This window comes from Rhinoderma darwinii, chromosome 12, assembly GCF_050947455.1.
Source record: "Rhinoderma darwinii isolate aRhiDar2 chromosome 12, aRhiDar2.hap1, whole genome shotgun sequence".
Taxonomy (NCBI): Eukaryota; Metazoa; Chordata; class Amphibia; order Anura; family Rhinodermatidae; genus Rhinoderma; species Rhinoderma darwinii.
This window is the reverse complement of record NC_134698.1, coordinates 8,225,734-8,240,372: the sequence shown is the minus strand read 5'-3', so window position 1 is coordinate 8,240,372 and position 14,639 is coordinate 8,225,734. Positions and strand designations below refer to the sequence as shown.

General features: G+C 46.7%; 1 protein-coding gene across 1 annotated transcript in view; it reads right to left on the bottom strand.

Annotated features, from left to right (window-relative positions):
• OTUD7B (OTU deubiquitinase 7B) overlaps positions 1 to 14,421 on the bottom strand; it is a 52,101-nt gene extending 37,680 nt beyond the window's left edge. Inside the window, exon 1 of the mRNA XM_075844341.1 lies at positions 14,083 to 14,421. Within this exon, the coding sequence (XP_075700456.1) occupies positions 14,083 to 14,095 (13 nt within the window). The 5' untranslated portion in view covers positions 14,096 to 14,421. The remainder of the gene's footprint in view (positions 1 to 14,082) is intronic.
• Between the last annotated feature and the right edge of the window lie 218 nt (positions 14,422 to 14,639).

Genomic DNA, 14,639 nt, shown 5'->3' with positions numbered 1-14,639 from the left:
TGCTGCCGGCCACAAAACAACTCGAACCCGAGCCCGCGGCCCGGGCAGCTTAAAGGGACCCGACGCCAAAACTCACATCTACTATACCCTGGTATCAGCCAGTCCTGTCACGGGAGAAGCAGGCTGTAGCGATCACCAATGGGATGATCGACAGGAAGTAATAGTCCCCCCCCATGGTCACTACCTTAGCTCAGATCTCCAGTTCTGGGGACCTTTGGAAACATTTACCTATTAGGTGTGAGGCAGCTGGGCTTATAAATTTACGGGAAACAGCGCCACTCCTGTCCACTGGCTGTGTCTGGTACTACAGTATTTAAGTGAATGGGTCTAAGCTGCAATACCACATACAGCCAGTGGACAGGAGTGATGCGGTTTCCTTCAAACAGAATTTTTGTAATCTCAGACGATCCCTTTAACCCTGCGTTCAGCATCTAGAATAGGGATTGGTCCCTTTAAATACCATTCAAAGGTAATGCGCTGATCTACAACCTGCTGTGTGGATTGGTAATGGAGGGCTGTAAAGTGCTGTTACTACCAGGGGGGTAATAATAGAGTATGGGATTAATGGGATATATTGTAGGTGAAGTATTATGGAGTCAGAGCGGGGGAGGGGTAATAAGCGACGGCACATCGGACCATGGACTAGATTTTGGTTATCGTATCGAACTCCAACCTAAGGTCTTTAAGAAATGGTAGACACTCTGCATGGGGGAGGGGTAAACAAGGGTGTGCGACAGGACTGGACCACCCCTCCCCCGCTCTACGGAAATAACATACACGTTAACTGATAACGATCTTCCCTTCTGTTATGGACAGATGTATCTCCTTATAGAAAGAATAGGATAAAAGATGGGGGGGGGGGGAATATAGTCTACAATAAATCAAGAGAAATAAACCCCCACCTTTGGAGCCTCATGAAGGAATAGATTAGGGAATTACTATTTATGCAATTGCCCAATGTAAACAGGTAGCAGTTCCATGTAGTGTTATAGGCTGTAGAGGAGTTTGGATAATAACCGGTTGAGAACTCTCCCCCGACTGCCCCCTTACTCTCCCCCGACTGCCCCCTTACTCTCCCCAGACTGCCCCCTTACTCTCCCCAGACTGCCCCCTTACTCTCCCCAGACTGCCCCCTTACTCTCCCCAGACTGCCCCCTTACTCTCCCCAGACTGCCCCCTTACTCTCCCCAGACTGCCCCCTTACTCTCCCCAGACTGCCCCCTTACTCTCCCCAGACTGCCCCCTTACGCTCCCCAGACTGCCCCCTTACTCTCCCCAGACTGCCCCCTTACTCTCCCCAGACTGCCCCCTTACTCTCCCCAGACTGCCCCCTTACTCTCCCCAGACTGCCCCCTTACTCTCCCCAGACTGCCCCCTTACTCTCCCCAGACTGCCCCCTTACTCTCCCCTTAGGACTAGTTCTCAGAGTATTTTGACACGGAAACCGCGTCACAAACCGCGCCAAAAAAACACAAAAGAGAAAATCGCCTCCCATTGATTTGAATGGGAGGTTAAAAGCGCTCGCGGGAAAAAGAAGCGACATGCCCTTTCTTCGGGCGTTTCCGTCTGACCTCCCATTGACAATGGGAGGCAGAAATAGAGTTTTTTGCCCGCGGTGCTCAATGGCCGCGGACGGGAAACGCAGTGAAAAATGCGGCCAATGTTCTGCCGGCAGGTCAAAATCTGCCTCAAAATTCCTCAAGGAATTTTGAGGCAGATTTTTCCACCTGCAAAAAACTCAGTGTGAACAGGGCCTTACTCTCCCCAACTGCCCCCTCCATAGTCTGGCTGGTTACCAGTCCCGGCCTACGTGGGTTCTCACACCTCTCCATACATCTCCGCTTGTTTCTATATATTTAGCTGTAGAGCGAGATATACAAGACATGGCAGCCGCCTCCTCCTGACACTGCCGTATCCTCCGCTGCTGGAATCCTCCCACTTAGTGAGGAATGTCAGGATCCCGAATATTAAAGTACAACTTGTGGACGGCTGAGCTGCGAGGTTCACGGCGGCCGCACCGCCACCCCATGCATTCTACAACTCGTGTTTACAATGGGTTGGGCCGGGCCCACGAGGCAGACAAATAAATGCCTGTTCTTGGGCATATCTTAAGCAAGCACATGACGGCTATTGTACTGGGCACAGACCACGCAGAAACAACACTGATACCATATAGTGATAATATATAGGAGGGGGGCGAGACGTGGACCACACAGTATAAAGACTTATGTTAGGGTAAAATGCTACAATTTAAAGGGTAACTCTACCCAAACTCCAATCGTTCCCTAACCGTCAGTTTATTCCCGGCTTACGTGTGCACTTATGGACCCGCACACCTTATACAACAGCCACTGTGGTCTATGAGAGGTTGTCACAGCTCCGCCCCCTCACCAACACCACTGAATAGTAATATATTATCAATAGACTTAATCCACTGATCTTTATTTAGCCTGCCATCTGAACTCGTAATTTGGGTAACATGTACCCGGTATACACGAATAGACGTATAGAGAAGAACTCCACCCAAAACTATTCTCTGTTTTCAAAGTCCACAGACGGGACATTTTAAAAGGTGGCCATAGTAGGAATAGTAATTTAGTTGACTTTTCTATATTGGACAAGGCAAATGTTGCCCGATAGGATTGTCTGGACTAGATGCATTGTAGCAAACCCTCAGCTATGAATCAGGGTTCTAGGAGTTTTCATGAGATAGATAGATAGATAGATAGATAGATAGATAGATAGATAGATAGATAGATAGATATGAGATAGATAGATATGAGATAGATAGATATGAGATAGATAGATATGAGATAGAGAGATAGATATGAGATAGAGAGATAGATATGAGATAGAGAGATAGATATGAGATAGAGAGATAGATATGAGATAGATAGATAGATATGAGATAGATAGATAGATATGAGATAGATAGATAGATATGAGATAGATAGATAGATATGAGATAGATATGAGATAGATAGATAGATAGAGATAGATAGATATGAGATAGATAGATAGATAGAGATAGATAGATATGAGATAGATAGATAGATAGATAGATAGATAGATAGATAGATAGATAGATAGATAGATAGATAGATAGATAGATAGATAGATAGATAGATAGATAGATATGAGATAGATAGATATGAGATAGATAGATAGATATGAGATAGATAGATAGATATGATAGATAGATAGATAGATAGATAGATAGATAGATAGATAGATAGATAGATAGATAGATAGATAGATAGATAGATAGATAGATAGATAGATAGATAGATAGATAGATAGATAGATAGATAGATAGATAGATAGATAGATAGAGATAGATAGATAGATAGATAGATATGAGATAGATAGATAGATAGATATGAGATAGATAGATATGAGATAGATAGATAGATAGATAGATAGATAGATAGATAGATAGATAGATAGATAGATATGAGAGAGATAGATGAGATCGATAGATATGAGATCGATAGATAAAGCAAGCAGGGTTCTTGAATATGGCAAAGAATTGAAAGTCTTTTGGAACTTTTTCTTATACAATGATTAAAGGAACCCTTTTTTATATATCCCATTAGGGAATTCTGAGAAAATCAAGGGGGGGGGCCCCTGTTCAAGATCCTCATATCTTGGAGAGCGTCTCTCACTCTGGAGGACCAGTCCGGGACTGCATTACATAGACATCTCATGGATTTCAATAGACAAGGTGTAATTCTTAATTTCCCCTGTGGGGGCGCTGCAGAGCCCCACAGATCACAGCTGATCGCTGGGGGACACTTCGTGATCAGCTTATTTACAAGGGACCCTTCTAAGGCCAGGATCACACACACACAGATTTGATGCCGTTTTTGGCTGTTTTTTGGACATAAAAGAAAGGAACCGCATCAGTCTGTTCTTTATACCTTTCCTTCCTCTCGGATCCACTTCTGGCTTTGATTAAAACAACGGAGCCAAAAACTGCATCAAAACGGTGTGTGTGATCCTGGCCTAAAGATCTTTTTACACGACCCGATACTGGCTGGAAGAACGAGCGCCGATCGATGATGCAGCTGGTCAATCGGCGCTCGTTTAGCTCTATTCCCGAGCAGCGACCATCGTATGGGGATAAACGATTGATACTACGATCATTCCTCCCCATACGTTTGCCTCACGTCAGCAGCACATCCAACAGGTAGATGTGCTGCCAACAAGCGACCATTTTTTTGCAGCATAAACGATCCGATCAATGATCGTTCTCTCGTACACCGGCTGATGACACAGGACAATGATTGGCAACGAGCCTTCACGTGAACGCTTATTCCCCCCCATCACTTAACAAGTAGAGATTGGCCAAAGTGGAGAACCCCTTTAAGTACGCATTACCGTTAAAAGCGGAAGTCCCCTTTAACTGGTCTAGAATAATAGAGAGACTCCTCTACAATCTGCTCATTATCTGCACTTTTCACTTAACGGACTGTACAGATGAAGATACAGAAAAAATGCTTGGCGGTATTCCCCGTGGACGTGTAGAGATGGCGAGGCACGCGAGTCTCGCTTCTGGCGGAATACTAGTAACTGGATGGCTGCAGTGACATCTGTCCCCCGAGGCCCCTGACAAGTTGGATGCAGAAGTCAGTAGTCAGCATCTCCGTCGCTGCTGACTGTTTTGGAAGAGGCGATCAAGTCAGAAACCACAAAACAAGTAGTCTTCTCCGAGAGATATCCGCGACTATAATAGAGCGACTGAAAGAGCGCCCCCCTTCTGCAACTCCCAGAAGCGCGCCACAAGGCTGCATATAGAAGCACCTCTGGAGTGAAATTCTTTTGAAGTATCTTATTACTTCGCTGAAGAGGCTGAAGTTACAGGTCGCTTGTTAGACCAGCTTCCCCATGACAAAACTTCTTAACCCCGGGCCTCACTGCAGCCATTATGAATCCAGCTGTCATTTTTATACCACAGGTAACAAATATAAAAGATGGGATCTGATTGGTTGCAGGTCCCTTCAATAACATTGAGCTTTCCGCACATGGGCAGGAAGTGTTGTCATGAGGGAATCGGCAGAGAAAAGTCTATATGTTGAACTGCTGAAAACTCGGGTCCAAAATCGCTGAACATTAAGGGCTTGTTCACACTGCGTTTGTTGGACGTGTATGTCGGGGCATTTTACGTATCAAAGCGTGACTAAATTATGCGTCGTGTCAATTCTTACCGCTTTTATTCCATTGAATCTAATGGGAGACAAAAAAAACTATGAAAATCAATGTCCTAAATCAATCAATACGGCCACTAGGGGGCACCTACAGGACACTATTATATAGGTTAATTATTGTGTTCAATTGCACCCTCTTTTTTCATTAAAGTGACAGGTGGGTGCTCAAAAATCCAGTGTACACAATATACAGATACGAACCAATCAGAAGTGGAAGAAGGGCTCATGTGACTCCCTTTAGGAGCTATGGGGGGCGAGTACGCACTTTGACGTGACTCTGGATTGGCTGAAACCGCTCCACCTGCCCCGTGACCTGTGATCACCCAGGAGCTCATCTCTAGAAGAGCATCTTGTGGACGTCCCCACAGAAAGGGGGTCACTGGTGGCAGATGGCCGTGTCCACTATTGTCCCGTTTCACAATGAACACGCATCATCCCCCGCCGGCCGTCCACCCCTCGTTCACACATGAATAGGTAAAAAAATCATCCCTATTCATGTCACTGAGGGAGGATCGTCCTGCCCGGGGCTCTGCAGCAGCTTTGGCCATATGGGGGGGTTGGACATATGGGGGGGGGGGGGAGGCAAATCAGCTTAGCCTACAAGTGACCACAACTGGCCTTGCCTGCAGCAGATGGCGCGCTGCTATTTAACGATCGGAAACGTAATACGCAGCACGCGCGCTGGACGCCTTGTTCCCTGCCGCACAGATGTACTTAACCCCTTGTGCAGCTGCTGCAGGTCGGCTGAGGCTAGACAGCTTATGTCAATCGCAAAACTGTACCGCCCGCAGCACGTTGCAGCGTCTACCTGAGCCGGTCCGGCAGCGCCGAGAATTTCCCGGGGTAATCATCTTATTATCTTCAAAATATGCGACCCGGACGGTCACCCAGCGATGGAGCGGTCATCGAGCTCAATGACCCCTGAAGGCGAGGGGGGGGGGGGGGGGGGGTCTGCAACGGAGCTTGATCCTTCTCAGCCAATCAGAGAAACGTGCTGCTTTTTAATAAATATGTTTTTTTTGTACCCCCCATAATAGGAGCATTTGGGACCCCTTCAGGTTAGACCTTCGCTGATCTACAGAATAAAGGGGCTTATGCACATTAAAGGCATCCATTGTATAGAAAGTTTAGGGTCAGCACCATATTCCATGAGCGGCACAAAGAAACCTTGGGGTCGTTGTCGATACCGAGGGGATTGCCGATTTGGCATTGTACAATAAAAAGTTCTGCAAAGTTCTAAGAAACTTTTTTAAGATCTCTGCTTGCTGTCAGGGAAGTGAGAAACCTTTACAGACCGAATACTGGTCACTGCTACAATTGTAGTAAAAACATCTAAAGCGGAACTGCTCTAAAACCATGAGGATTAATACCCAGCTTTCCCAGATTCCAGAATGGCAAGTTGACCTAATAATGCATTGATACGTATGAGTAAGCAGATTGGCTGTTCAGGACTGTAGGAAAGCGGAGTACTCGGCTACAGTCACTTTGGTACTTACCCACTGAGCTGAATGGATTTTTTTTCTACTTGAATTTTATGATTTGGAGGAATTTTTTTTTCTCTTTAGTTGTAAGCGGACAGGAATCTGGAGAAAGGTCAGCAGTCCTCCCCTGGTCTATGATATCAGAGTCCAAGTATGCCTGGAATACGTGAGGAGCGGACTAGATTGTCTCGAGCTGACGGCATTTCTGTACGCTCATCCCCCGGCAGCACCTCTGACACAGAGCATCATGGGAGATGCAGCCAAGGGGTCCATGGTGGACATGATGGAGGCGCTGGTTTCTACCATAGTCTAGAGGAAGGATCAGCAACCTACGGCACTCCAGCAGTTGTAAAACTACATTTCCCAGCATGCCCTGATAGCCGTTGGCTGGGGATCCCATGCCACGGGATGCTGGGAGTTGTAGTTTCACAACAGCTGGAGCATCGAAGGTTGATGACCCCTGGTCTTAGAGCTGGCCAGCTACTGGGAGACTGCAACTCCCAGCATGCCGTGACAGCCACAGGCTGGGAGTTGTAGTCTCAACTCACAGACTGCTGATCTATACAATAATGGAAAGAGGGGAAAAAATAAATGAAGAGCTTCCCCTTTAAATAAAAATAATCCACGTGTAAGTCCAGTCCTTGAGATGTCCCCTCCAGACGTTTCTAAGTTTTATCTGATTCTGGGAAAGCTGGGTGACAATCCATGCGAATACAAATTTACAATAACAGATAAGAGGCGTGGTCACCCAGCTTTCCCAGACTCCAGAATAGATAGGCAGGGGGCATCTATCATTATATAACCAGGCAGTTTTCTATTCAAGAGTGCGGGAAAGCCGGGTAACCCCTAACGTGGGCTGTGATGGCAGTGGGAAAATAAATATGGCTGCTGTTAGAGTGCCCATAGGGGTTGTCACTCAGCTTTCCTAGAACCCTGAATGGTACACTGGCCTAGTTATACACAACTTCATTTCCCATGTCACCTTCTTCTGAGCAGATCTGTCCATCAGGAGTCTGGGAAAGCGGTAGGAAAGACTTTTCCAATCTAAACCTTGTAAGTAGCAATACTGACGGTTTCCACAACGTCAGCTCCAGTTATTTGTCCAGACTCCTGATTTGGCAGCTGCGGGGAAGAGGCTGGGCACCAATTTTAACAGTATGACCAAAAGTTGGAGGGCTCCTTTACTTTCAGGTTACCCTTTGAACACTGCTGCACAACCTCGGGAAACTGTCAGTAAGTAGCGATGTCACAACCTGCAGTCAGAAGAAGTTATTACATGACGGGTGTTAATATGGAAAGTTACCGTAATAAGAGGATACTCCGGGTCTTGTAAGACCACAACTTATTATCACCAGATTATGAGAACTGTGAAGCCCCTTAAATATTCTTTCTGGTAAAGCCGGGTGGCAACCAATATGGCCGCTTTAAAGGATGACTAAACTTTTCAGATGTCTTAGTGACGTGTCAGAAGTTTTGATCGGTGAAGTGTAATTAAAAAGGTTTCAAAAAATTAGAATAAACGATGATGTATTAAAAAATGCATATCCTTGATAAAACCTGCTTGCTGTCAGTGAATGGAAACATTTTGTTTACATACAGAGGCTGAAACTCTAGGCAAAGCTTAGGCTAGGGCTTTGGTCGCGCAACATGAAGATTGCATGTTATAGATGTGAATGTGGCCGGGGAACGACACGCGACACGACAGTCGCAAAACAATTCAAACCTTCCGGGGCAGATCGCACGTGACTTTGCCTGCATAGACTGTAGCGGAAGTCGCGTACGACTCATCCGTGACACGTCCGCGATCTCTCTTTTTTGGGATGTCTTTCGCAACCAAATCGCAACGTAGCCCTAGCCTTACATGTCACACGGCTGAGGTTTTGCTACAAATTGTATCCACCCTAGTGAATTAAACACCTCAGCAGCACAAATCTCTCCTGTTCTGTTACATTTTCCCTGCACTGATACATTGTAACAAAGTATCAGTCTGAAGGATGTTCAGCTCACAGAGGACTGTCTAGTCTTATGTCTGTACAGGGTTTTCAGCCTCTGGATGTATACACGTTCCAATCCCGTACAGCAAGCAGAGATCTTGAAAATGGTGTGGAATTGCAACACAAGGTAGATTAAAAAGGTGCAGAACGTATTATTGGTTTACATGAACCCTGTCATTGACTCTGACTGCGTGTTGTGGTCCGCTGTTTTGTTGCATGGGACTTCTGGTGTCGGAGTAGTAGAACGCTTGACTTTGTCATCCCAGCTATGTCAGCCCGTGGCGGTTCTGTTCAGAAAACTGAGCGTTCAGCATTCCCTACGGCAGGCTGCTCACAGTATTGACAGGACGTGTGCTGAGCGGCCGTGACATGAAATATTTGCTCTTCCTTGAAAGAGACAGGTCCCTAGAGGTGGTCTGGAGACGGGAGGAGGGGGGCTATGCTGGGAACTGAGCAGACATGGAAGCATTAGTGAATCCGCCGTGTCATTAAGGGGACGCAGCTCTAGGAATACCGCCGTTTCGGAATACTAAGGTAACCGTCCTCCATCCCGATCCTATAGGGTTATCCCCTCCGAGATCCCATTACATCTTTACTCCCTTATTTCATGCACATCCAGCAATGTCAAACACTCTCCTGCCCAGGCTGGGATTTCTGCTCATCCAGAGCCTCCTGGTTCATTCATACTGATATACAGTGAAGCTTGGTATTTACACAGGCAGAGCAGTAGAAAGCAAGAGGATCAAGTCCGGCATAACAATCCAGACTTATATGCTCTTTAGGCTCTTAGGAAAGTCAGGTGACATTTCCAATGAACATGGAAATGGCTATTAATAAGTGTCGGTCTGTACTGCAGGTCTAGCATTGTATTCATGAACTAGAACGCTCAGGATGAACAGATAAATGGTGAATGGAATACAAGTCTGCACGGTTATACACAGAATAGTAGGAGAGTAGGGGGAACAGGGGACATATCGGTGTATAACAGTGCAGACTTGTATACCATTAACCATTTATCTGCTCATCCTGAGCCCCCTGGTTCATGAATGTAATACGGAAACTGCAGTACAGACTGACACACAGGCAGAGTAGAGCAAACAGGGGCGATATAACTGCCTGTGTGTCAGTCTGCACTGCAGTTTCCGTATTACATTCATGAACCAGGAGGCTCAGGATGAACATTGTCAATGGTCTTGTTAGTGCACAGAACTGTAAGGGGAGACAAAAGAAAGATTATTATGGGAATACGAACGCCGTCATGACCGCTGTCGTCTATGGGACTTCTGGTCGAGTCCATTAGATATTAGAACGGTCGGATTTGAACGTCAGCTTCTCGCACTAGTTGGAATGATTGTCACTTCGGGCTAAGACGGAGAGAAATCCGGGGCCAGGACACAAATAACTTATTATAAATAGATATCTGAATGTGTTGATTGAATTATCCGCCAACGCTCAGCGACACCTCGCGGTCTATGTCACGGAGCAGGACCTGGTGCTCATCTGACTGGATAACCCACCGCCGGTTCTGATATCATACCTACTGCATATATCAAAGTAAAAAAAAAAAAAACAGTCATCCTCTTATTCTCTGGGGTTTTATTCAGCCACTTCTTAGCCATATCTGTTTCTGGGAAAGCTGGGTGACAGCCAATATGGCCGCCATTATCCTATTGGGTTTGTCACCCACTAGTAATACTGTAAACGAGTAGTTTATTATTGGACAAGTAGAAGAGAAAGGACAGGGCAAGAGCAAATTTACTCTCAATTTGCACAAGCAAAGCTTCAGTGCAAAGCATGGGGGACAGTGTAGCAGCCAGAATCTCAGATGAGGCAGAAAAATGGATGCAGACCACTTCAGACTTCCAAAAAACAAAGCAACTAAGCTGCAGTCACTAATCCGAACGGTTCCCTAAAGAACAAGAGCTAAAAGACAGAAATGCTTTACACTGCAGCTTTGCTCCAACTGCGGTGTATAACCACAAGCTCGACAGAACATCAGTTCGTGGAGATAATGATTAGAAACTACCAGCTCCTCTGATTGGCAAGCCTCAGAATCAATAGCTACATGCTCTTGCCATGCTCCCGGGCAGTGCCCGCTGACCTCTGCTACATAAGACCAAATGTGGCGATTCTTGTCGACCAAAGACCCCATTGAGAATGTCTGCCTAACAATACAGTGCTGGACCACCTTTCTCATCAGGATCGTGGAAAAGCTGGGTGCCAACAGCAGTGTGAGTTGTAATAGTGGCCATATTGGTTGTATACCCAGCTTTCCCAGAAACAGATATTAAAACTGCTGAAAGGAATCGCTAACCTTCAAAGAAGAACGACTCCGGGTACTATATACTGGGGATTTTCTTGTAGGGGCAAATGTTATCTGTCCAATCACATCGCTGGTCGACCAGTAGTAGCCTGAATATGTTTGGTTGTTGCTTAGCAACAGAAGAAGCGGCCCGTGGGTGACCACTCAGGCTCTAATGGTGACCAGACGTTGTCACATTCTCATAGAGAAGAACCACGAAGAGCAAGATGGAGGTTAATGGCGAGAACGTAATAATACTATGATATCGGAGCGGAGTTTCCCTTTAAGAATACAAAGGAATTATGAAGACGAGCGGCCGAGATTATTATAACATGAAGACAGAAGCCGAGACCAGGAAGAGGAGCGGCCCAGGAGGAAACCATGGAGCAGTGAAGGTAGGAAGCAGCGTGCCACGGCCGGGGTCACCAGCTCCACCCGTATAAAGAGGGCGAATATGAGAATCAGATCCTGCCAGGGTGTCGTCATACCCGCTCTGCCCTGGATTTACCCGGCACTACCTCCCCAGACACACCCCACATTCACTTATTCTCTGATTTCAAAGCCGCAACAGAGACGTTGGGCGATCGGATCTGATCTCACAACCACAACACGGCACCTCCACATATATGTCAGGCATGAAGAGCAATTCCCTAATGTACATTTACTAAAGGAACGGCTACGTGTAAAGGTCGGAGCGCTTCCCCAATGATGGCATGAAGAGCAATTCCCTAATATATGGACTGGAGTCACTGCGGGCGACATCCTCTTATATATCAGAGAATTGCATAAATGGCGATTCCATAATACAGACTTTGTGGAATGATGTATTAAAGGGGTATTCCGGTTACAAGTTACCCCCTCTCCGTAGGGTATGGGTTAACTTGCTGATCGGTGGGTGTCCGACTTGGGGTTTGGGCAACTTCGTAAACGGTGGAGGTCCGAGCTGCTGGACACCTACCGATCAGCAAGTTATCCCTTACCCTACGGACAGGGGATAACTTGTTGTAACCGGAATACCCCTTTATATATATTTGGGAATTGCTTAAGCAACAACTCCCTATTCTAGATCTATTACTGGAATTGAAACTTTACAAGAAGGACTGATAGATTGATGAGAGGTTGTCATCCTCTACATATATTAGAAAACTGCATAAATAACAATTCCTAGACAGATGTAATATTATAATGCAGATTCTCACATAAAACAGCAAACACAGGCCATCATAAAACAGCCCTGTGAGGATCTGACTGGCGCGGGATGTGAATTGTGATGAAGATATATTGGGCGGTTGCTATTTAGGCAGTTTCCTAATACATAACTGTAGGTTACATTACACAACGCGTCCCTCCCCCTCCCACACCGGGTCATCATTCAGGCCGGTGTTAGATATTCAATGTCACCTGTGACCCCCGACGCTGCTACATGAGAGTCGTCCTCTACAGGCTTCACAGCAATACCACCGGGTGGGTTGGCACTGCCCATAGACGTTGCCGATTTTATGTAAAACAAAGCTGGCTAATTGTATAATAAAATTTTCAGCAACTTTCTAATATGCTGTGTGTTTCAATTCCTGACCTAGTTCAAAATCTCTACTTGCCGTCAGTGAATGGAAACATTATTTACATTCATAACCAACTGAAACGGGTGCAAGGCTCGTTACAGTGTCTCAGCGCTCTTTTGTTACAAGCCTGTGTGTTGGTTGGTTGTGATCAGGACAGGTTGTCAGTCCCCAGGTGAAAGTAACTGCAAGCAGAGTTCTTGAGATTGGTGAAAATTTGATATTAAAAAGTTGCAGAACTTTTCATTATACGCGGATTACGTTCCATTTGCATAAAAGTGGAAAATTCCTTTAAATGTTCTCTCAATGTATGTGCACAATTCCTCCCTGGCTGCAATGATCTCGCCCCTCTACAGTACACCACACGCCCTCTGAATCACCCAGAAATTCTCTCACCGCTAAGATATGTCAGGACGGACAAGATTGCCCCACGTCTGGGCCCAGAATGAACCTCAGTGACTAAGAAGTCATGTATGAGGAATGCCAACCGTGTCTCTGCCCTCTATGTAGCCAAAAATCGAAGGGCAAAGCAAAATCCAGGAGCCAATGCACCCAGACAACCAAAAAGATCTAACTGGCCCCTTACCCGATTATTGCTACTAAAAGTGAATTATGGGTGGCACAAAACCATCCCATGATCCTTCAGTCAGGGCGGCGCTTATATAAACACAAAGTAGACTGGACTCCCAACTCCAATCAGTTGCCACAAAAGGGGTCATGTGACGGCTCTTTCCATCTGTGTCGCCTCATTCAAAAAAATACATATCATTTGTAGTCTGTAACCATGGAGACACATAGGTCTGCATAGGAGCTGTATACGCAAAACGGTAGGATATTTTTGATTGAGACTAGTTACCAGGATGCTATATTTTTAAATGGTCTGAAGCCCGTGGCCGTCACTACATGCGGAGAGGAGTAGTCTCCACAGAGCCCCCTATGCCACCAACATAAGACACCCCTCAAACCAGGTGCCAGCAGATAGCGCCCACATCCACTCGGGTGCCAATAGACTGTTACTCCCACTACAGAACCCCAAATAAGATCCATCGCCCATTTAACACCAAGAAAGACCCTCCAACAACCACCAAATAGAATCCCCAATAACCCAGGTGCCAACAAGGACCCCAACATTCAACCCACATAACACAACCCAAAGAACGAGCTGGAACCTTCACCAGGATGCCAACAGTCTATCACTTCACTAGGTGTCACCCATATAGTGCCCACCTCCCAGGCACGGTGCCACAGAGGTCTGGCCGGTCATCCTGGGTGCCACCTACTAAGGGATCAACACTTAATGCCACCGAAGTGCCCGGCTTCCAGTCTGGGTGTCACCAACAAAGAGTCCACCACATAAGTGAGGAGACACCAGCATAGAGCCGATCACTCACCCTGGGGTCACCATCACAAAGCCCCCTCAGGACCATGTACAGAGACCCCACCAAAACTTCTTCCCACCCGCAGCAGCGCCCCCTCCTGGCCGTGTTCAGTTAAGTGTCAGGCAGGCCAGCTCGCCCTCAGCGCCCGGGCACTACTCACCCTTGGACGTCATGTTGTCCCCAGTGTCACAGAGTCGCTGTGCGGTTTGGCTGCTCCACGCTTAATCCAGGCCAGAGCCGGGCACTTGAGTACGGTAGTAGTCCCAGAGGAGCATGTCCTTTATCGGCCACTTCAGGCCGAGACGCAGCGCTCATCTCCTGGAGCCGTCGTCCACCCCGGTCATTCCTATCACTTCAGCACCGGACACCGAATACACACTCCCGGCTCCGGAGCTCCCCCCGCTCGGCTCGACTCAATCCAACTACTCAGCGACCGCCGAACGGCATGACGGGACCTGTAGTCTGCACCTCAGACACTCCGGTCATGTGACGAGGTATCAGAGCCACGCCCCTTGACACTTGTTCTGTTGTCCCTCACATCCAGAGCGTTTACTGCGAGACTGAAACTACTCCCTGAGTGATGTAACCTGGAGACAGGAGAACTATCACCCCCAGCATAGAGATCTTCATAACAACTATCACCCCCAACACACAAAGATCTTCATAACTATCACCCCCAGCATAGAGATCTTCATAACAACTATCACCCCCAACACA